Here is a 24,886-nt window from a genome sequence, read left to right on the forward strand (position 1 = left end):
GCAGCTCACGATCAGAACTCTGCATCCACCCTGTGTCTGTCTGGCTTCTACTGAAATGGATACCAGCACAGCCAAAAAAGAAATGTAAACAGATACTATAGATATCTGTGTCTGTATGATTTATTCATCAGACCCTCACTCTGAATTTATCATGGATAACAAAATTTAGCATAATAATAATTAAAAAATGATGCATGGAAAACATTTAAACTAATAGAAATAATTAATCATGGTCGTTCAGGATGGTGTCCATCACGCCACAGGACCAAACTCATACCTTGACTTTAATAATCAGGAGAGGTTGGGTGTAAAGCTGGACATTTCATTTAACAGTCAACTGTAATTTATTAATGTAAAAGTCATCCTAGTTATGTACAAGAGGGGATGTTAATGGAATTTACCTGAAGGCCTTCTCCTGTTATCTCTCTGAAGACTGAATGACCAGAGTGGTAGGCTGCAGTAAGCAAATATACTGCGAAGATCATAAAGTGTTATTTGCAAACATGAAATTGATCTAAAAGAACCACTGCACAAATAGCATTTCAAATGTTCACACTGGAAAGACGGCTCCTCATACGTGAGCAGCTTTCTTAAGCCCTCCTGATCATGTACTGATAAAACTCTTATGAAATAACTAACTGTCTTTGCATACTCATGACCTAAAATATGATGCAGTGTAATTAAGAAAAGAAAAAACAAAAATAAAAGTGAACTCCCATCACACATATGACGAGATTTTCACAGCTGTGAAGTACAGAATTATTTTTAGAAGGGAACATGTTTCTGTTCACATCTATTGTTCACAAAAAGTATATAAAGCATATTCAAGCGCAGGTGCATAAGTAAAAGAACAAGCAATACTGTTGTCGTGTTTAAATACAATGGAAATTTTATTCAAATGGTGCAAAAAGAAAAAAAATTAAACCAACACAAAACCAGATGTTCTTTCCATTTAGATAACACTTCCACACAGCCTGGGCTTGCCTCTCAGTAAAAAAAAAAAATCTGAGAAAGAAAAGAAAGATAAACTAAAATGAATTGCTCAATTAACCAGAAGTATCGCACAATTTTGGATGAAAGAACTGCATCTGTGATGTGTACTATACATGCAAGAGTTTCAGCCTCATGCTGAGTAGATGCTGATGACTGATTCCGTTACATCCATGAACATGTATAATATAAAAATAGCAAATTCATTACATAACAAAAATTAAGTCCACCCTTATCCGATAGGAGGTGTAGTCCCCAATCATTTTTAAAACATGAGCTCAAAATATTTAAGAAGGTAGCCTGTAAAGGTTCAAAACAGAAACTCAAAATGAATGGAAATTATAAAGGCAGGTCTGCTGGACGACCAGACTCTTAATAAACAACAAAATAGTTTCAGAAATAAACATTCCAAAAAGGAAACCTCTGAAAAGTCTTACTATAAATATAGATTTTAAAATCATAGCATTTTGTCAGGTCATTAAGGAAGGAATTAGTGTGTTTACAAGAAATCAGAATGTTGAAGAGGCTCTTGGTAGTCAGCCAAAATGTACACATCCAATGAATACTGACTCGACTACAAACTCAGATGACTGTGCAGCTTCTTCACTTTCCTCTCAAGTTTAGTGTCTTGCCATTTATACATTCTTTTCTTTAAAAATACTGTAAAACTCATTTTGGTTTACAAAAATAACTTGAACGTATTTGTACAACCATTTTCATTGTCATTTTTAATACCAAAAAAACAAACAAACAAAAAAAAAAGGTCTGCAGTCTTGTTTAAGTCCAATGCTCAGTTACATAAGCATTCCATTTTTTAAATAAATGAACTAAATGGAACTTAGTTTCATTTAATGGTGCAAGAAATAAAAACCATTCAGCTGGTATTTCACTGATATATTCTTGTTTGTAGCTTTTGCATCAGGACATTCCCTAAAACCTCTCTCTCACAAAACACACGCAAACACACAAACGTACACAATCTTCCTCTGAGACTTAATAGGATAGTAACAAGATGTCTGAGCAGATATTATGGTTGGTAAAAGCTGCAAAATGATCCATAATTACGTGCATTACACTGAAATATGCCCGACCCAGAGAGAACTCTCTAAAGGAGCAGGACAAGTTTTATTACGAGGAGATAACTGCAGCGCGGAAATCCTTTCGTCCATTATACGGCATTATGAGACTTAACTGATCTTGGATGAGCTGAAGAACTACCCATAATGAACTGTCTAACTGTGCCACCCACTGGCCACATCTGGGAAATACATGGAAGCGAAACACTAATTAAATAGTCGATGTGCTTTTGAGTTTTGTATGGTACTAAAATAAAATCAGTGTGAGTTTACTTCAAAAGACCAGAAAATATAGCACTGTATGAAACAGAGACAAGAAAATTATCATCTTTTAGACATGAACACATTGGATGAAATATAAATGCCATGTATAAAGAAGCATGTTATTTTTGTCAGTAGACAAGTTTGGAATTGTGCAAAAATTCTGAAAAAGCAGAATCAGTAAAATGGTACTAAAATATGCTCTCAGACAGCCACTTTGAGGTTTTGGACATATGCCTTCAGTTGAATTATTGCAGTTAGCAAAGGGCTATCTACTAACATTTTCAGTTATTAGCGCTGGTGCTAGTGAGCCAAATATTTCAGCATCACCATTCACAAACTGAGAACACTACACAGTTTAAAAAGAAGTTTTGTCTGACAACAGTCTAATAATCATTGAATGTTTTTAGACATACTATATTAAATAGGTATATTATGTAGTACATTAGACTGTATTACACACTGTATAATGGAGAGAGACATCAGAATTCTTAAGTTAATGAGATCCAGACATCCAAAGCAAGGTCAAGTGTGACATGGCAGTCTTTCACCAGCTACTATCACACATCTTAGCACGAAATGTATTTTCTTTTGAGTGAAACATTATGACCCGTTTCAGATTATTAACTGGGTGCCAAATACACTGATTGCATTTACACAGTGACCAAAGTGAACTATTCCAAGACACAAATCAGTTATCAAAGCAGCGAAACCCTCCAACGATACAACTTGGTCACCTAGCAAGGAATACAGTCACTGGGAATACAGATTCTGGAAGCTCTTTCCATTTTTAATGGTGTGAGATTTTCAGCGGTCAGGTCTGTAGTAATAGCAGGATTCAATGTATGCGGAGACATGCAGCTCATGGCCAAGGAGAAGTATTATACAAAGTATCTTTGTATGAGTAGACTCTTACCAGTGCATTAATGGGGAAAAAGGAAGAGAAAGAAAGAGAGAGAGAGAGAGAAAAAAGCCTGACATTTGAGTTCAGTTCAACAATCTCCACAAGGACTGGACCAAGACTGAGAAGGCAACTAGGAAACAGCAAAGTCGAGAGCAATAGAATCACCATCCTCTTCATTAGAATCGTTAAAACACCACAACAAAAACGCAAGGAAAAGCACGCGAACACACTCAACCTCTAGACTTAAGAAAAGTGCTTGACTTTGTGCAGAGAAAAGTCCACTGACCCATGTTCAGTATCTGAGGGACATCAGCACATAGAGGTCACCTGGGACCTTCACAATAAGGGTATGAATTTGCTATATAGGACATTATTGCCTAGAGGGAGGGGAAAAAAAGAAATTTTGAAGGACCTCTGATCAAAACTTTGAGAACTTTGCTGACTAGGATAAATATCATTGTGTTACAGTATGTATTGCAAGGACTTGAGCAAAATATTTACTGCAGGATAAACATTTTAGCACTAGAGTAGTACTGTCTTCATTTATAAATGAATATTTTCATCAGGGAAATATCTTAAGACAGGTGAAATGTCCACCAGGGCAAAGTATGTAAACTATTTAAATGTAGCTGGCTTAATGGTTTAGCTAACTTTGGGTTCAACTTAAGGTAGTATCCACTAGTTCTGCTCTTTATTTAAAAAAATCAACACTGCAAGACTTCACATAATGACATATTAACAACTGCATCCACTATAGTGACTTGCCATACAGTAAAACCTTTGGCTGTCAAGGTTTTTGCTCCTTAGGACTTAAAAAAAACAAAAACAAAAACACAGAGCATGTTTTGGAGCAAAAGTGCCCAGAGTCGTAAAATTCCTGCTAGCCTGATTTAAACAAGTCAGGCCATGGCTTGAGAAACTGGGTTAGGGCTAAAGCATCGCGTCATCTGGGTAAAGAACTCTAAGCAACCCAACAGGGTAAAGTCCGTCAGTGCTGGCTAGTGGTGTTATGTGCTGATGTCTAACATGTTATGGCAAAAACTCGGTTAACTCCTCATTAAGCTGAAACCTTATTTATTCCTCTCTGACAAAGCCGCTGTACATGTCTGCATTTTTTGTTTGTGCTTGGTGTTGACACAAAGGGCGTATGTATTCTGTGCATTTAAGTATGCTAATGCACAGCAGCACGCTCGTGCCCCAAAATAGATCACCTCCTACATACTCAGAACGAACCGGAAGCACGCACGGCAGCGACGAAGCGCGAAAGGACAGGCCGGCATCGGCCGCGTCGAGCTCCTGCCAAAAATCCATGGTGAATGCATCAGAGGTACGGACACCTGGTTTCTGCCATCCCTGCACTGAGACCCTGTGAGCTCACAAAGGAAGAGCTATCCAACGTCTGAAGCGAGAGCCCTCGCGACAGGATGCCCTGAGGCCCACATGCATAAAAGGGAGCTGCGGAATCCTTCGGGAGGCCGGGGGTGATGAGGCGCTCAGAAGCGGTGGATGGCTGGCTCCGTTTCCCTCCTCTTCAGCTCCTCTCGGTAGCAGTACGAGCAGTAGTTACAGGTTTCCGGGTGTCCATAGTAGTTGCAGCTGGGCGTTCGGCACCGGCTCGACTGCAGACTGGCCAGGCCGCCAGCACTACCTAGGGAATAGTGCCTCATGGGGAGCGGTCCGCCACGACCGTCCAACACAGAGCGTGGGTCTCGTAGACCGTTAATGTAGCCCTCGCCCGGGAAACTGGGCAGCTCGTGCTCCTGGGCGTAAGAGGAGAAGCAGGGTACGGCGTGGGATGGACTGACCGTTGAGGCGGAGGGCGGTGGGTGGTACTGGGGGTGGGGATGACCTTGCGCAAGGGGGCAGTGGCGGGGCAGGGTGGCATAGGACGGCAGACCAGGGTAGGGCGATGGCGAGCCACCCGCCAGCTGCCGTCGGGCGTCCACGTAGCTGTGCATATGCAGGTGCTGGGGGAGAGAAGAGGGTGCCTGGTCGATGAAGCTAGGTCTAGGGATGGGCACCACGCCCGAGTACCCTGACGGACTGAACGAGGCTGACTTGAGAGTGGTGAAAGTGGACGGGGCAACATCCACTGCATCCTCCTTGCTCTCAAAGCTCCGGTACCCCAAATCCGATGGCTCTTTCTTCAGCTGCACCCCGTTGGTTGCCCCAACAGGTGTTGCGGACTTTCGCTCAGCCTCCCTCTTCTGCTCCTGCTCGACCCGGAAGCGCTCCTCTGCGTCGGCCAGGTAACGGTGGATCATCTCCTCCTGGTAGGGCTGCCGGGCACTGGTGGTCAGGAGCCCAGCGAAAATGTAGCGCCTCTCGCCCTGCATGGCTGCACGCAGGATGCCCAGGCTCACCTTCACGTCCGAGCTGTACTTGAATGGGTCACTCTCCGACGAGCTGCTCCCGTTCTGCCTCTCGCTGCCGGACGAGGGCGAGCCCTTACCCGAGTCCTCGGACCCTGCCTGCGCTGAGGCCAAGCCGTCCTTGCTGTCCTTGCGGCCACGCAGTGAGCCCTTCTTCTTCTCGACGCCTTCTGGCTTGGCTCCGCCTCCACCGCCCGCCGCTGCTTTGCTGGTCATTAAGCCGCCCACGTTCTTCTTCAGCTTGCTGCCCAGGCTCTTGCCGAAGCTGCCCAGCTTGTTGGCCACAGAGTCCACCCGCTTCTTCTCCTTCTCCTTGTCCTTCTTGCTCTTCTCCTTGCCCACTGCGCCCGTTGCCGTGGCGGAGCCGTTGCTCGACGAGCTAGAGGAGCTTGAGGAGCCCCCAGCAGACTTGCCTGCAGTCCCGCTGGTGCCCATCATGCTGCTGTCCCCGTTGCCATTTGAGCTGCTGCTCACTGACTCCTTGTCAGATTCGCCTGAGTCTGGAGGCGTGCGTGCGTCCTCCCCAGCTGAGGCGGTCGGAGACTCGGGCTGGGCCAGTGGGGCCTGCTGTAGGACAGAAGACACAGCCATTACACCGTGAGGATGATGGCTTCAGCCAACACAACAACATTGCTAATATGTTCATTAAGGACAGATTCATTAAGGGAGATCACACTAAACAGTTCAATTAGTTTACAATTCATTTTCAAGTAAACAGGCCCTCAGACATTAGGAGAAGCCCTTTCTTTCTAAAATGAATATACATAAAACCACAGAATATGGAATTTACTGATTTATTGCTTCTTGTGCCTTTAGAAGGCCTAGTTTGTAAGCCATTTAAGACAAAACCTCTCCAAAATAGCAGTAACATCTGTGCACTTAAAAAAAAAAAAAGCAACTACTAATTCGATGCTGCAAAACTGCTCTTAGCTCACCTGTACTTCACAAGGTAGAGGGAGCCATGTCACAGTCATGTAGGTGTGCAGTAGGTGGAGTTTTGCCTCCAGAGACAAAGTAACACTAGAAGAGAAGACAATACAACAGAAGCCTAAACACAGCTCAACAGATATGTATCTCTCAATACTGCCTCAAGATTGTATTACTTTACAAAAGCCAGTTAGACACAATACATAATTGTTCTATAATAGCTTTCTATAATGAGAATAATTGAATAAGATTTAGTTTAGAGCAGTTTCTCAACTAAAGGGTGATGATGATGTCATAGATGATCCAAATGTATGATCTTTTGTTACAAGAACAAAAGGTCACAGCAAGGTTTCCTCATTTAGCACCACTTCCTGGTTAACATTCATATTATTAGTCACTTAAATGCCATTCTACACTGCAACTCAACCCAACGGACAATAAAAACTAAGATGTGCTGTCCTATTTGCAGGTTCCCCAGTGCCCTACTTTTCTAAGTGTTGAGAGATAATCTCCTAATAACTGGACTAGTGGTGCTAATCTAGGGCATCAGGCAATCCCTGCTAGTCACAACCGAGCCTAGAACCATAGTAGAATAAAGCAAGGCTAATCCAGAATATCTGATATTCTCCAGACTTTCCTGCAATACTTTCTAGAACTAGACATCTATATAGTTTTTGGGGAGAAGACACTAAGAGAAGGTTGCTAGAAAGGTCCCCAAGATGCAATGAGCCACTGGTGTTCTGCTAGAGTATTCACTCTGACCAGACACTAGGGTGCCTGCAGACTGCAGTACAGGATCAGATCGTCTTTGCCTGTTTCAACTGATTCATAAGGCTTCATAACTTATTCAAGATCTTCAGTCAAACGAATACTTAGGGTGAACCCTCTGACTGAACTGAGTGTGGAAAATTGTCTTTACATAAACTTCATGCATCTGACTGCATGTCAAGGTCCATGGTGTCTAAGCACTGCTGCCATGGCATTCATTTCAACCTCAGCGGGAAGGAAGGAAGGGAGGTGAGACCAAACCTGGCTAGCATCATGTTGTCAGCGTCGTCTTTGCCCCACTCCCAGTCCTTGCCTGGGTCCACAGCAAAGTGCACAGGCAGCATCTTGTGATCCGAGTCAGTCAGAGGAATCACCACTTCACAGAAGAGAGCCTCTAATTAGTGTCTTTTTAACCATTATTCCTGTTGACTCAATGACTCGGCTGTATATATCAAGTAACTCTTCATGGAATATGTCCCTCAGCACAAATCTTAAACAGATAACCAGAACTATGATTAACTGTCTCCGGTGTGCTGGGAGCTGGAAGCCAATAAATACATTTACAGTAGATCATAAATTACTTGTGATTGCAATATTGGTGTCTACATAAGGCCACAATACACGGACGAGCATAACAGACAGAACAGCATTCTAATTAATCAGCATTTTATATCAGTTTCAGATTTTCCCAATAGATTCTTAGTGGGTGCTTTTAATAAATGCATGCATTCATATGTGCTAACAACTAAATACATTTGGTACTTGCGTATTCGCCAAGTTTATGATACATCGTAATATCAAATGTCAGCATAAGCGTAAACAACACCGATTTGCAAAGGATGCTCTAGACATGTAAAGAGGACAATAAGAACAATGAAACATTTTGTGGGAGTCTGGATCAATGAGTCTCATAATCCCTAGACAAGTCATTAGGCTACAGTGAAAAGTGAACTAAAAATATACTCGGATGAAAACCAAATCCTGCCCTGCCAACCTTGCTCTTTGGAGCCATCCTTCTGTTCCATAGAAACCAGGGCAGAGAAGTGGGCTTGGTCATAGGCCAGCACCAGTGGTGAGCGATGACACTTGCTAGCTGGGACCTCCAGGGGGAGATAAATCCCACCAAATGGGATCGGGGCAAAAGCTAGAAAAAGAGAAAGTTCAGAAGAGACAAATTATATGGAGACAGGAGCATGTCTTCAGCATTACCAAGCCTAGAAGTGATATGACTACACTAGTGGCTTTCAAAGTGTGACCCACAGTTCACAGGCCTGTGACACCTGTCTAATTTACGCCAGAGCCACTGGAGACATGTTCCCACCACTTTTTCAGATGGACGTGTTTTCTCCACAAGCTGGCTTTGCTTCTTTTACTCAATAATCATTCGAGTAAAATGCTTGTTTTAGGTAATAAAATGAAATGTATTATGAATCATAAAACATTCTTCCTTACATTTTGTCACACAATACCGAGATAATAAACACACTACAACTGACATTTTTTGAAACAAATCAACTTATTTTTTTACTCATAATAAATAGAAAACAATTGTACTACAAATAAACTTGAAACTATACTGCTAATACCTTTAGCTGAACCTCCTTTCAGTCCCAGTGATGATTTATTTTCAGTGAATGTGCAACTGAACTGAATACAACACCTGGTCCACATTCTTGTACCCAGCATTTTTCAAAGCCAATTTACAACCATACTGCTAAGGGCCCAATATAAATAATCCTATATAGACATTTAAATAATTTTAAAACATGACAAATATTACTGTTATAACAATTATGTGTAAAAACAATCAGCATAGTTTGGCTGAGCTTGTCAATTGGTCTGGCAATATGCATGACCCCTGTAACCAAACTAGTTGCCCATTTACTAATGAGTTATGGTACAAGTGCAAATGGCAAAGTATCTATCCAAAAAGCTTTGTAAAAACTAGGAGCTTCTTACATTTGAACTAAGGAAGTAAATGATGAAATTTGGATCAAATTTAACTTGTGTTAAGCAAAAAGAAGAACCTGAGTTAATTTCTAACATTGTTTATCTTAACAGTCTAGCTTCTGAAAACCATAGTAGCTTATGTGCTAGAGGAATATGGTTGGAGCAAGTGGAGCAAAACTCAAGTTACTTTTTCAAACTCAAAAAACATCACCATAAAATTCTATTACAGAAGAGCCAATGAAAATACGTTCATTCTGTGAAAGACTTTACAAACATCCGATTCCAAATCATCAATCTCTTACAGAGAAATAGTTTGTGATATTAAATAGTGGAAAAACAATGTTTCAACATAATACTACTACAGGAAACTAGGGGGAAAGCCTTTAAATTTTGGTTTTCCTAAATGCTTTGAAAATGGTTAGCCTTGCCACCTACTTTATCTCAAGGCTTAATACAGTTGTAAAACAATGCAAAAAGACAAATTACTACATGAAAACCGGTAACCAATTTGCTTCCTTCAGAATGATTCTACAATAACTGCCAAATGTGAAGCAAAAAGAAGAAAAGAAGCACTTAGTGACATCGTGTACCATTAGTAGGCGTAGACAGAGATGAAATAAAAACTAATTATAAGAATAACAACGCCTCCATTAAACTCCCACAAGACACTTAAAAAAAGATTAGATATGCAAAGAGGCATCTGGCAAGGATGTCCGCTTTCACCTTATCTGTTCTTACTAGCAATGTTGATTCATATTAAAAACTGCAGTATTATGGGTGTGTCAATAGTAGAAAGAACTATCTACATTATTCAGCCTCATTATTCCAAAAAGAGAATGAAAAGAATCCATATTGGTGGAATACATTCTCCAAAGCTTCAGGCCACTATCTCAAATGTGGCAAAATGTGAACTCTTTCCAAACAACTACCATCATATATGACAATCACTGTACTTTAAAGTACTTTGGCATTGTAACTTACAAAGATCAAAAATGTGAAGCAGTGGTATACAAACCTGGACCTAAAATCCAAATTCAGTGCTGGATTTCATAATTACTTGATTAAATGATCAATATAACTGGCTGCCCACTCTGTCATCAGATAAAGGAAGGGTAGAAAACATGTAGAACCTGGACCTTGAGGACTGTGGTTTGAATACCTCTGCATTAGTGGAACTGAGACCATCACCCCTTCCACTTTACTTCAGGAAGACACAAGCTTTGTCTCAACAGAGATCTTTCCTTATCTGGAACAATTCTTATATTGAAAGCGTCTGTCTAAATTAATCTGACCTTCCATAGCATGAGATGTTCCACAAGATTATTGTGGTAAATGGATAAGACTTTATTTAATTTCATTTGGAAGAGTAAAAACTTATAAATGAATGAGCCAAGCTATTTGGCCCTTAATGCATTAGACTTTTCTATACCGACGTGAAATCAATTAATGGCTATTATCAAAAATCCCTCTTTATGGAATTTTAGACCTACATATATTTTTAACTCTATATGTGGTCTTCCATCTTTACCAACACACAATTATGTCATATCCAAGCTACCACTTAAACGTTCCCTTTCGTCAACAAATGTTACTAAGCTGGTTACTATTGTAAAAACATAACTTTTCTCCACACAAGGATTTTATTTGGAAAAATAAGGAAATTCAATTTAAAGACAAGTCCCTATTCAACAAGAGATGGTCTGATAATGGAATTCTGCTGCTTAATCAGTTGCTTAATAAAGATGGTCAATTACTTAAATATGACAAATTTATTAATATCAATATATTCCTAGTCACTCCAAGATATGCTGTTGTTTTCAACATAGTAGTTAATGGGGTTAGACACTTCCTATGATCTGGCCCCAAGAAGAAAGGTCATAATATACCTTCTATACAATCTCAAATCATTCATATCGATATTGACTGTCTCTTAGTAAGTATAAAATCTGCCAACAAATGTAAATATAATACTACATGACATGGTAACCACACCCCCACCTGTTTTTATTTGGAACACCTTTTACGATGTTCAGTGGAACATTACTACTTTGAGAAAAAAGTACTGAGTAAAAGAAGTCTCATTCAGAATACTACACAGATGCTATCCAGTAAAACCTGAAGAATTTAAATGTATACCTTCTCCTCCGGAATCTCTCAGCATTGTGTCGGCAACCACCACTATAGGTCTGCGGAGCACATGAGCTAGCACAAACACATGGAATTCCTCTAAACTCTCATACACAGGCTCCTCCTGTGACTCTACCCTGCTCAGACACACAGACACACACAGAGATTAAAAAATACAGGCACACAGAGACGGAACAAAAAAAAACTGAGAACACAAGAAATGTTTAAATATTTTTTCTTGTCACTTTCATTTACAGTGTTTAATTTAGCTCAGTGATTTACATTTGACACTGTTTAATGTGGTCTGGTTTAGTTAAGCTTTATTTATCCTCTGTGTTTACACAAAATTTATGGTTGACTAATTATGGAAACAAAATTTATGGTTGACTATTTGTATACAGAAGATAAAGCAAAAGAAGGTAAAACAAGCTAACGATGCTAAGGTAAGCCAACACACCCGTTGTTGCCATTGCCAGTGTAGTGTATCCGGGGCTCGCTAGAGGCCAGCTTCAACAGCTCGTTCCACTCCTTCTGCCACTCCTCTTCAGTGTACACCAACCCAGACTGCGCACACACACACACACACAATATACGTTAATGGAGTGTGAATGGAGCATTCACCATTTGACCCATATGACTGATTATCCAAAACTGTATATTAAGATAATAACCGTCTGCTGGTCAGGCATGACCCAGGGTCAGGGTCAGCATAGCAGGCGTGACCCGGGGGTAGACCCCTGCTCACCTCTTTGTTCTGCATGGTCTGCTGCCACCTCCAGCGGCGCCTCAGTGCCTCCCTCTCCTGGCCGTGGTCCATCAGCGCGTACAAAGACTTCCGCAGCATCAAGTCTCGGTCATGGAAACCCCACATACCTGCATAACAAGCGCAGAGGTCATTATACTCTACAGAGTTAAAGCACCAAGTTTCTGCCTTTCTGCATTCTAACAATTACATGACTGGGTGAGGGACCCAACAATAGATCCAATACTCACACATCATGAAATACATACTATTAGTACTGTATGAGCAGAATATGTCAGACAAAAACAAGGCAGTTGGCAGGACCTGTTTGGCGGAATGATAGGTTGAACTACAACTTTCTTTTTTGGGTGGAGTGTTCCTTTAATCATACCATGCTCAGGCCTAGGACTGGCACTTCACAGCCCCTGTGGACTGAGTGCAGGTCACTGAGAGTGCAGATTCAGGTGCACATATTGGGCTTCAGGGGTTCTGCAGAGCTGAACGTTTTTGCCTGGGTACAGATTGGATCCTCACCTAGAGACGCAGCATGCAGCAGACAATTTCCATCTCCGCTCGTAGCCAGGGGTAACAGGCTCTGACAGCCGGGCCCCAACTTTGTCCACCAGTTCAGCCGGCCTGCACATAAACATTTAACTTGCACTGTATTTTATAATTTTCAAATGTTTACAGTCAATATTGCATAATTCATATTAGACATATGCAGGCTTTTGCCATCACTCAGTGATAGTCTGTAGTCAACAAGCTTCATCTGACGTTGTAAAACTGACCCAGGAACAGCCGCCTGCCTGCCTGGGCATGGCACACGCCACCCTTTGGCACACTGGAGGGGACTCACCAGCGTGTTCCAGGGCCACCAGCATGGACTGCTCGATGAGGTCTCTCTCGATGAAGCTGCGGAAGTCCTCGCGGTAGACAGTGAGGTCGGGCAGCTGGAAGGTGCAGAGGGGCGTTTCCAGGAGCGACTCGTTGCTGCCGGTACCCGTGCTGGACACATGGGAGCGGGCCAGCGACACGATGGTGGAGCTGGCGTGAGAGATGCCCCGCGACAAGCGTTTCTCTGTGGCTGCAGACCCACACAAGCACACGGAACTCTGGGTCAGATTTAGCAGAAAAGGGATAAAGAGCTGGGACTTCCGGAGAAAAAAAAAAGGTATTTTTCATAGTTTTAAGCCAGAGGTGAGAGACTGTAAAGCAACTGAAATGAAGCGCATGAGTACTACTATATTTCATTTTAGGCATGTTCATAACTGTAGCCAAACTATCATTCACAATTTGAAAATAAATTATTTTTATGTAAATGTTTGTATATATACTTACCCAGACCAGTATAAAACAATTTTAAGTGAATATTTATCATTTATAAATGTACAAACATATTGCAATTACAAAGTATTGCACTGTGATATTTGTAGATGGTTAGAGATTGCGTTTTCAATCACTTTTCCAAATCATCCAGTGTGTATCGAGTGCCAGAGGAGAGAGTGTGTGTGCAGCACAGCCCTGCGCTGAGCACTGGCTCCTGTAGGCCTGGATCTGCGGCAAGACACAGCGGGACTGTACCTTGCACCACCTCGTCCTGACGGTGCAGGAGCGGCCGGCCTCCACGCCCCAGATCCCTCTCCACAATGGCCCGCTTGCGCTCCTCGGCAAACGTGTAGGACAGGCTCCCAGCATTCACTTGCCTCAGCTGCTCGAAATCGCTCAGAGCTGCAGTCAGGTCCCAGTTCTTACCTGGGGGTAGGGGGAAGATAGATTACCGTCCCAGCATGCTTGTCTGACAGAACAGGCCGCCCGCCAGCCAGATGTCCAGCTGTCCAAGCGTCGGAGAGGAGACGGAGTTTGAATATTAACTGAATGTCAACAAAGGCGGCATGTGCCTGCGAGACTTTCTGCAGAGGCGGCCTGAGTAAACAGCAACTCGGCGGCCCCAGTGACCGCGCATACCACAGGACAATATATTTTTAAACACTTATCCTTATCTGTAAGCGTTGCTCGGCAACAGCCGTTGGGTTTGTCCTGGCTTTACCTCGCTGCATATGTTTGGTTTGGATTATTCAACTGACAGCCCAACAAACGCTTGGGAAGGCTTATCAGGAAGTCGCCAGTGGCCTGCACCCTTCTTTTTCGGCATGGAATCTGTGAGGAGCGACTTGTGGAGGTCCAGGGGGCCTGTGCTCACCCTCCAGCAGGTCTCTGGCCAGCCCGGGCTCGGCTCCCGTGGAGCGGACAAAGTCGGAGAGGACTGCGTCCATGTCCAAGGTCATGTGATCATGAAGCGGCAGTGTGACAGGGGGGCATCAGGGCAGCAAGAGAAAGACGGGGGAGCGGCTCTCCCGTACGACGCCAGTGCTAGCACTGCCACACCTGTAGAGGGTGAGAGAAAGAGTGAGAGAAGAGAGAAAACGAGAGACAGAGTGAGGGAGTGTTTGCTTAACCTAATAAATGAGACGGATAAACAGAGATCAGTGGCCCTGCTGCCAGGCCTCGACAGCTAAGCCGTGTCTGCATAACTGGAGCTCCACACACAGCTCCATAGTCCCATGCCTGCGCATGATCAGTGCTGTTGCTTAGCTCAATTTGTACTGAATGTGAAATGGTCTTAATACACATGTATTTCAAAAACATTTACATGTGACAGACTAGGCCTGAGGTGTCATTTTAAAATAAATAGTTCGCGTGTTTATATGATTCGGTATTTCCAATCAGGGGTGCGAGGTTATATTTTTGAAGCGTGCCCTCAGCAATAGAGGTCCTACAACACATCTGAGATTTGAGTCACTGGAGCCATAGAACACACTTCTAAATTACAAACATTGACAGCAGTCAAAAGCAAAGCTTCAGAGTTTGGGGGTCCCATTCTTTGGAGAAATAATTCAACCTGATTTCTGCCCTTAAGCTTAAACACTCTCTTCCAATATTCTCATAATGCCCCTCAGTAATTGATCAGAAACCCTACTGAAACGTGTTTTTGGCCTGCCTGGGACAGGCCACCAATAATCGAAGACAGGAACCATCTGAAAGCACCGGAGAGGAAGCCATAGATCACTGAACAAAGGGCTGATAAATTGAGGACACATCAGTGCACTTTTCCCTTTCGGAAGTGTGGCCTCTCATGGCACTGCCCAGACCTAAAAGCCTGCAACCAAAGAGGAGTGAGCCTACAAAAGGTACTGGCCAGACTGCTCCCATACAACTTACCAGGCTGTGCTGGGGATGTCACTAGGAACGCTGCTATGGTAAAGTTTACAGCGAAGAAGAGTAGGCCTATCAGCGCAGCCAGGCAGAGTAAGAGTGACAGGTCACCAAGCTGAAGACAAGCTGCAGTCCAGGGAGGACAAAGGCACCGATATGTAGGCTGGAGTCGATAAGGAAGGCTGCAGGAAGTGACCGTAGATGTGACGGCATGCGGGAAGCAACATCATTACAATAGCAGAGACGTATCGACACCACTGACACTCACTGGGCCTTTTTGGTGGGATTGGAAGCACATCCAATCAATCAGAGAGAAGCCCGCCTCTGCCCACGGCCTCATCCGATGGCTCTGACTCAGCTGCCTATTCGGACTAGTGGATCGTGACTCATAACGTCTCTCTTCCTCTCCTCCTTCATTCATTCATGGGCACTCTGCATCTGCCATGCACCCTCGCACTCTCGCACGCCCCGATCGCTAGCACGCGGACATGCCGGGCATGCGGCAGGCCGCGTCACGCAGAGATGATGGACACTGCGTTCGCCGGCTGGCTGCTGACGACACTGCAACAGACTTAATGGGGGAAAGAGAGGGGCTGGGAGAAAACTGCAGCCTGCGCCCATCTGCTGGCGCCTCAAGCACGCATGCCCACCCACACACACACGTGCATGCCCACGGACCTGTACGCTAAAGCTGAAGGGTATCTATACCGTGATATGAACACATACGTTGCAGACAGAACGCTGCAGTGTTTTACCCAGTTACAGCAACACAGGTCACACCCACTGCATATACAGTGCAAAGTAGTGAAGCACACACATCTTTACTGAGAGAAGAGTAGAGTAAAGTGAGTGCAAATGAAGGCTACGAGTAAAGAGAGTGGGGGAAAAAGAATGCTAAAAATGAGTGCAAAAAAGGCAGCAGTGCAGATTTAGTTTCAATAAAGAAAGGCCACAGAATGAAGGAGCTGTCAGCATGGTGGGGTTTATGTGAGGACCAATAAGTCTCTGCTACTACAGATTAACTAGTGCTCATACATGTACATATGCATAATAAACACACATGTACATTGTATGCACAGAAACTTGAGCTACACTATCGAACTAGTCATTTTTAGCTCTTTTTCACATGTTTAATTTGTAGGACAGTTTGATATGCTAAATCTGTAGGACAGCTTTGCTGTATATAGGACTAATCAAATGGGCAAACTTGTGTTTCTGCACTTTACATTAGTGTTGGGAAGTTTGACTCACTTTCTGAGCCAATACATTTCACCTATCCGATGAAAATAATAGATTCTCCCTTTCAGGAGGCAAACATTAATCTGCTGAATAGGTCAAATCAATTCTTTCTTCAAGTTCAAAAGAATCTGGAAGTTGAACTAAACCAGTTATCACTACTTTATATGAAAATAAAGCAGAGCTATGCATTTGTGCAGAACTCATCAAGCATACAAGAACAGCTTTATATAAACATGCGTTGTTCAACCTTCTAGTTTAGTGTGGAAAATGCAGGCCTTTGCAAGTACCTTGTATCTTTTGAATTTACTTTCCTTTAGCCTATTTGTGAACCAACACAGTGCTTGTTCTGACACTGCTTAATTTTATTTTTTTAAACCCATCTTTTCTAAAACAAATATGCTATATTTAACCATCACTTCAAACAGCAAGTGTAAAACCAGACTTATATTCATATTGTTATCAAGGTATTTAACATAAATGGTGAGATATAATTTTGTCCATAGTGCACAGCCCAAGGATGCACACAGAGGCCTACAGGCACAGAGGAGCTTAGACACATGAAGGCGCTTGCACAGACACACATGGACACACACAGTATGCCCTGGCAGCTGACTGCTCAGCCTCCCTGGATCAATACCTCAGCTGCAGTCTGCAGGGCAGGGAGTGGCAGGACAGTGCAGGGCTGCTGCCCTAGCCAGCCCTCCGGTTGGTAACATGCTAATAACCAAGCGCATGAGAATGAGAACGAACGAAAGAGAAAGGATTTTTAAAAAAACATGACTGGCTTTAAGATGTTTTATCAAGTATCTAAGAGAAAAACCCAGGTTGTGGTCTCATCTGTAATATCATGTAATATCTCGTAAATTGACATTAAAGAAGGATCTTAGTGCCTTAAATATGACCAAAACCTTCTACAAAATGACAGGCAGACCAATAAAGGCTCCAGAGCCTGACAAGTATGGTCAGCGAGGTTTATTAGCATTCTATGATGGGTAGATGAACAGAGTGCTCCATGCTGGGGTAAGCGAGGGCATACATGCTATACATGGTGACCGTTTGTCGACAGGCTGGATGTGAATGTTAGTGAGGTTTGGACTTTGCCAGAGCCAGCTAGACAAGGCAGTGTTCAAAAGCAGCATTCGGCCAGAGAACCTGGCAGATTGTGCTGCACTGGATAGGCAGGCTTTTGTCTGCTTACATAACGTGTGACGGGCACTGTGGCCAACACGTAGGTGCTTTGAGATGCTGGTATTGCCTCCCCACGCATGTACGCGCACACATATACACATGCACGAACACACACGTCAGTGAGGTCATGCCTGGTGGCATTAACCCACAAGGATTACATTTAGGAAGGGAAACTTAAAGGCTCCAGCTGTAGTTCAAGAGGACACGAACAGAAGTGATTCAGCCTTTACAAAAGTTACCTAAACACTGAAAACAACACTGCAAAGGGCTTCACAATGGAAAATTAAATCAACACAGTGCATTTGAATGTTGACAGTCTAATACATACGATAACAGCAAAACAAAACCCTGCAAACAGGAAGGGACATATTTTGGTGATTTTAATTGTATGGGATCACAACAGGGACTAGGTATCCAAAATGTGATTTATGCATCAAAGTATGAGCAAGTCTGAAGCCCAAAAAACAACTGTGGTTAGTTCTGTGAAGGGAGGGAAATCCAAACAAACCAAAAACAGCAGTGCTATCTTTTATTACACCAACAACTTATCCTCTGTCTACGCCACTCATCCGATCCTCAAGGCCCTTTTAAATGCAGGAGCACAGATAGTGGCCACCGGTGCAAAGGGCATGCGGGTCAGCAGAGAGTGTCTTCCAGGCAGGTCAGGCTGCATGGCTGGAGCAGGGGGCAAAAGGGCCATCCAGCCGTCCTGCTGCTCCTGACATCCTTGCACATATCCAAGAGAGGAGTACTATGATGGGCACAAAGGCAGAGGGCGAGAGAGGGCAGCCAGCAGGCCCAGCCTTGCGCACCAGACAACAGCGCCTCACCAGATGTGCTGGGCGCTTTGGAAGCAGCTCTGCAGGAGTGAGGCTCTAATAAACACCCCAGCAGAGCCAACCCTCACCGCAGAGCGTTAACAGATGGCATCAGGCTGCCAAAGTGGCTAACGAGCACAGCTGGAAGCAGCCGTCAGGGACGATGTATGCCTCTTGCTCGTGCACGCACGCACACATACACGCGTGTGCGCACACATGTACAGACAGACTTGTTGACTCAAGACATCTCAGTCATCTGAGAGGAGCGGCAGCTGTCACATGGACCGTCTAGGTTGTATGTGTGAAAGCACAGTGCATCTTTATGTCAGGGGAAGGGGGTTATGTTTTGGGATGAGGCACAGTCACTGAAGCCTCAGGCCATGTGGGTAAAAGACATGGGGTGGAGCTTATGAACTGGTCTGCAAAGTGTCAGAGTGCCAAGGTTCTCTGAGAAGTGCTGACAAATGTTCTCAAGTGCCAGCTCAGTGCTCATTGCACATGTCGTTTGCATACTTTATGCACAAAGGCTTTAGAGTCAGAGTGAAGCCGCTTCCCTGACCTGGTCAGATGTGTTTAAATAAAGCGTACACTAGAAATATTTAGAAACAAAAAAGAGTTTATTTTCTTTACCTTCACATGTAAATGAAAGAAGATGGCCAAGCCATGTGTGAAATTCAGCATGCAGACTAACAAATCCACTAATTTAAGAGAGGCAAATGTAACTGCTACAGCCTGCTATCAAATAAACATGAAACTTGTAAATAACTAAACACCAAAAGATGTGTTTGGTGAAAGGGTTCCACTCTTTGCTTTGGAGAAGATGGCCGACATTTCCTGCCAGCTGTGAGTTCAATCTGAATGTATCTCCGCCTGCCTATACTGAACCCAGATGTGCTCCAAGAGATAAGGGACCTGAGGTAAGCACGCCCACACACACGGACTCACGCATCTGTGTACGGATGTACACAGGCACGTGGAAACGCGCAGACACGTGCGCGAACACATGGACACACTTAAACTGGGCCAAGTGCTAATGCTGGCTCCTGCAGAAGAGAAGCACCTATTCCTCCAGGGCCTGGACCTAACAGAAGAACACTGCAGTGAGTCAGCAACTGCCCTTCCACAGTCCCGGCCGCCGGCCGCCTCCTCTTAAAGGCACACGGTCCTAAAACAGCCCAAGAAATGGCCAAGAGCCCAGGAGCCACTGCTGAAGTGAGAACCCAGGAGAGCTTCTTTAATCTCCCAACCCACTTCAGTAAGTGTGACAGGACTTTGCAAAGCTTTTAGAAGCTGCAGTAACAGGCCTAGCTGGTGACTCTTAAGATGATGGTAACCATTTAAGAACTGTTCTTGCTATTGTGGCATTAGAAAGCCTTAAGCACTGTACCTTCAAACAGCCATCAGGGACTGCAGATATTGTTTCATCCCTCTGAGACTGGTCATCTTATGTTTTTATTTAAAAAAAAAAAAGTTGCTAAGCAGCAATACTGATCCTGTTAAGATGCAAAGATTGCTTACTGAAGCTCAGATTTTAATAGCTCCTTTAAAAATCTGTCATAAAATCCGAGGGATTTAACTGGGGCAGGGGATGAGTTTATATATGCCATAACGATCCTCCATGTTCAGGAAATGCAAAGACTGTTCCGAGCTGAATCACACTAACGGTGTGGAGACTGTTGCAAACTGCTGAGTGCTGGCCAACAGACTAATCAGTTTAGTCATCAGTCTATTAGGATTATTAAATAACCTCGCCGCTATGACTGGCAGGAGACTTGGCTGCAACCGCGGGTGCAGCGCGAGTGAAGCTCTTAGCCCAGTTCCCACCAGCTCCCACGCCTGTGGGACAGGGCTGCAGCCATGCAGTGGTCGGTGCGCGGTACAAACCAACTGGCCCTTTGATGGCTTGCTTTTTTTGTTTTTTTAAAAGTACTTGAATGTACAGGCACTAGTGCAATGTGCATATGGTAAGGTTAACATCAGCACCACGGGCAGCTCCCTGGAGGAGGGACTTCCTCGCCACACAACCCAAAGAAAGAGGTCAAAGTGCAGAATTTCTGCACTTCTGCCTTAAGTCTGATCCTCTACAAAAAGTCATTACTCTAGAGGCACTAACTGATTACCCCTTCGAGGCAATTTTATTTCCTTGCAGTTAAGTAAGTATGTTAAAGCAGTTAGGGCATTTCTGCAGTTATGGCTCTTGTGAAGGTGTCGATCGATTCAGTTAATTTGGTTGGCAATTCCCTGCTGCCTTAAATCAGCTGAAGATAAAACCCTCTTACAGACAAGATGAGGAACTTAAGTCAGAATTTGAATTTCTCTATTTTAATAAACTAGATAGCAGGGTTCCCCCCCAAATCATGCATTCTTCCTCTTTTTTAGTAATGAGGCACTCACGCCCACCCTTCCATACAGAGTGATGTGACACAGCAGTGGCTGGACTGTTGGCGTCTCACCTCTCAGCCTGCCGTACCACATTCCCGTTTTCTTCTAGCTGCCACCGTGACCAGATGGGACCCATGTCATTCAGCAGGTCTGGAGTACCAGGCCCGGACATGCTGTCGGTCTAGGATCTACGCAGTGTGCTGGGATGCGCTGCGTGCAGGAATATGGGACTTGGGAGGTCATGGCCCTGAGCGTTCCAAACTGATGTTTGATTCGTTTCCAGAATGTGCCGCGTGTGTATTTGACCCAACACGCGCACGTACAGACACACACGTGCCACAATCCCAGCATAACAGTCATGCCGCAAAAATTCTACTCTCTTCTCTCGAGGCTCAAGAGTGAATGTGCAAGGGTGGTGAATTTATCATAGCACATAGAGTCCACACCGCAGAATGCTTGCCACTGTGGTGAGGTCATAAGCAGGAGGAATACATAATAAAGCCATTGTTATCTAAGATCAGGGTTGTTTATTAATCCTTATGTACGCACGCTTACAGTGCACTGGACCAGCTCATTGTCAGTGGCACAAAGTGTATTCAGAGGGTACAAGTAAAGAGATCCACTTTATGTGTTTAGAGCCTGTAACAAATACCCCAAGCCTGTTTGAAAAATACCTAGCTAACAGGTAATGGAAGCCAATGGATTTGATTTAGCACTGATGATAATGGCAAATGAAATCAAGTTTGGACTACTCTAATGCCTCACTATCTGGTTGTACCTAGCTCCAGCTAGTTCAAAATGCAGCAGCCAGAGTTCTTACTAGAACTAGAAAATTTGATCACATCACTCCTATCTTAGCTACTTCACACTGGCCCTTAGAAAAATGTACTGATTATAAAATAGTTCTAACGACCAACAAAGCACACCACAGTACCTTAAAGAACTCCTAGTGCATTACGATCCACCATGTCTGCTTAGATCAAAAGCTGCAGGCTCTTTACTAGTACCAAGAAAAAGAAAATCTCCTGCAGGAGGCAGAGCCTTTTCCTATAAAGCTCCCACACTATGCAATAACCCTCTTGTAAATTTTCAAGACTCAGTCTCAATATTTAAGGCTAGACTGAAAACCTAGCTGTACAATCAGGCATTTTATTAACTACTTCCCATCCTAGGTAAAGGTAGATCTGGGCGTCCATGGCCATTGAGAGTTATGGTAAATTGGGATGTTATGATGCCGTCACTTCACCTCACTTTTGTCACTCAAGTGTGTTCACAGAGCGGCAGAGTGCTGATGTTTCAGGGTGCCCTTGTGCCTGTGTTTCCTTCTGGCTCTATTCTTTTTAGTGTGCTGCCATAGCTAGATCTGCTGGAGTCCATCTTTGCACATTATAGTTCCCCAATTTACACACCCTTGTACCTGGACATGCTTAATAAGCCATTCTCTCTTTCTGCCAAAGTAAACCTACCCCTGATGTCTCAGCCTCAACCCATCTCAGCTGCCATGGCTACTCCCACCACCCCTGATGTCCCCTGCTGTAGCCCACCACACCTTCACACCAGCCAACTACTTTTCCATTGCCCTTAATGAACAGTCTCTTGCAGGATGGGTTTTGTTCACATGCACACCTTCGGGACAAGACTAGGAGCTCTAGAAAATTGGACTAGTCATTAATTGCTCATTTCACTTTGTTATTATTTATCTCTTTTAAATTGTTGTTATTTAGGTGACCGTTGTCAGCCAGAGGAGGATGCCCCCCCCCCCCCCTTTTGAGTCTTGGTTCATCTCAAGGTTTCTTCATGCTCTAGGGAGTTTTTCCTTGCCACGGTCATCCTTGGCTTGCTCACTGGGGGCTTGGAATGGGACATTTGTAAAGCTGCTTTGTGACAACACCAGTTGTAAAAAGCACTAAATTTATTTATATTGATTTGATTTTTTGAAACTAACGTATTAGCAATATAGCAATGCTGTTTATCACGCGATATCAAAGCTAGCACTTTGCAAAGCTTTTCTTTTAAACAAGGCACAAGTTCTGAGCACCATGTTCAAGCTCTTAGCATTGCACCAAGTTTAGAAAAGTCTAGTCAACAGCCAAAAACAGCAACATATAATCAGGGCCTGAAAATAGCAAGTTGCAAAGCAAAGTCTAAAAAGGGAGACAAGTGAAAAGGCTAAAAGTTGAGAAACAGACAACCTGAAAATTCCCTTCTTTGAACACCACAGAATAACATGACAACTGGCGAAATCTGACCGAGAAAAAACATCACCTGCTGACCCGTGAGCTTGACAATCAAAAGGACTATACATACACACAATAAGAAAATTAGTTCATAGGTATAGCATGCAGGCTGAAGATTGCTGTGGGTTCTGCTATGCCTGAACCACTGTAAAGAGAAACAACAGGCAATATTTGTATCCCTGTGTGGCCTTCACCCTGGCCTACTCAGCAACAGCCCCTGAAACAGTGTTTGTCGAGTTCTGAACAGGTACAGTAAATCAGACATATCGTGAAAAGGTTTTGTTCTCTTCATCTGCCCATACCGTCACATAAAGCACAAACGTCTATCATAAACCATATTAAACACATCTAAATAAACTATGTATACCTTAAATACCACAAAACATGAAACCTCCACAAAGGAAAATGTTCAAAAGATAATAGTTATGATCACACTAACACTTGGCACAGTTCTTGGCCGGTGATGTGTGAGGCAGGATACTTTTCAAATGTTCATTTGTAGAACCCCAGAAATACCCTTGCTTGGGGAACTGTTGTGCAGCAACTCCACAGACATAGCGGCAGTTTTGCTTTCATTTACCCGCGCAAACAATGTGCCATGGTTTTCACAGTTATGGGGAAGCTGCGCCAACCCAAACGAGACGCAATGTGTTAAGACGTCAAATCAACCTGAGCACATGAACTGGGCTTCCCCCTGTACTGTACATCAGCCTCTCCGCAATGACTCATATCCTGGTGAGGCAGACTATGAAGGATTTTTTTAAATGCTTTTTTAAATGATAAAATCAGTCACTCATACTGAGAGAAAAGAATTCACCAACAGCGGGAAAAGGTCAACACTGTCATAGAGCTTGGTCAACAATAAGTTATGTATAACCTGTATGCAACTTATATTAACTGGAAGATATACAAGCCATGGTCCACAAAGTTTGTAAAGCAGTGACCTCTGAGTTGTTTAAGAGTGCTGGGGAAACAGCTAGGTTAGACTGGTACTTCTGCAGATAATCTGTGTGAAATCAGCATTTTCAATGACACATTGCCTTCCTAAGAAGTAAAATGTTAGGCTCACATACCCCAAACATCTCCTGTAATCAAAACTAAAGGACAATCACACCCTCCCTGGTGAAGCAAAGCAAGAACAAATCTCTTTGACTGCCCCTACTTTAACATTGAGTGGGCTTTCCCTAGGCTATAGCTTACAATATATTCTACAATATATTCACCATGAATTTTCTTGCCCAGTGTGTTTTTCAGAATACTTAAATGGTGGACACATGTAATCTAAACCAACTGATGTGCGTACTCTGATAACACATTTACATTTATGGCATTTAGCAGACGCTCTTATCCAGAGCGACTTACAAAAGTGCTTTGTCATTTACTCATAGAATATATCCAAGTACAGTAGGTTAGAATTAAACATACCAATGAACTAGAATACTGTAGAACACAGGGATGAATGCTGATACATAGAAGTGAAAAATACATAAGGTCTATCTTTAACGCAAGCTTTCAGGACTTTTGGCCGGAGCTTGTGCACAGCTCGGTGGTTTCTAAGAGAGGAAGTCAGAACTGAGTAAACTGCTATGCCTGCCTCCACAGGCTACAGCTGTGGGACATCTACGAATATGCCACTCCAGCCTCATGCCAATTTAACAGGCTGCTAGTTATAAAAGTCACATTTAAGGCAGT

The 24,886-nt window shown here is 43.5% G+C and overlaps 1 protein-coding gene across 1 annotated transcript in view; it reads right to left on the minus strand.

The window, feature by feature from the left end:
* Positions 1-866: 866 nt before the first annotated feature.
* The window catches only part of otud7b (OTU deubiquitinase 7B), a 29,517-nt gene continuing 5,497 nt past the window's right edge, over positions 867-24,886 (minus strand). The window contains exons 2-12 of the mRNA XM_027013612.2: positions 14,318-14,502; positions 13,699-13,869; positions 12,974-13,201; positions 12,652-12,753; positions 12,121-12,248; positions 11,833-11,939; positions 11,385-11,512; positions 8,293-8,442; positions 7,560-7,674; positions 6,539-6,623; positions 867-6,170 (exon numbers count right to left, since the gene is read on the minus strand). Of these exons, the coding sequence (XP_026869413.2) occupies positions 4,725-6,170; positions 6,539-6,623; positions 7,560-7,674; positions 8,293-8,442; positions 11,385-11,512; positions 11,833-11,939; positions 12,121-12,248; positions 12,652-12,753; positions 12,974-13,201; positions 13,699-13,869; positions 14,318-14,402 (2,745 nt within the window). The 5' untranslated portion in view covers positions 14,403-14,502 and the 3' untranslated portion in view covers positions 867-4,724. The remainder of the gene's footprint in view (positions 6,171-6,538; positions 6,624-7,559; positions 7,675-8,292; positions 8,443-11,384; positions 11,513-11,832; positions 11,940-12,120; positions 12,249-12,651; positions 12,754-12,973; positions 13,202-13,698; positions 13,870-14,317; positions 14,503-24,886) is intronic.

This window comes from Electrophorus electricus, chromosome 5 (assembly GCF_013358815.1).
Source record: "Electrophorus electricus isolate fEleEle1 chromosome 5, fEleEle1.pri, whole genome shotgun sequence".
In the NCBI taxonomy this organism is placed as follows: Eukaryota; Metazoa; Chordata; class Actinopteri; order Gymnotiformes; family Gymnotidae; genus Electrophorus; species Electrophorus electricus.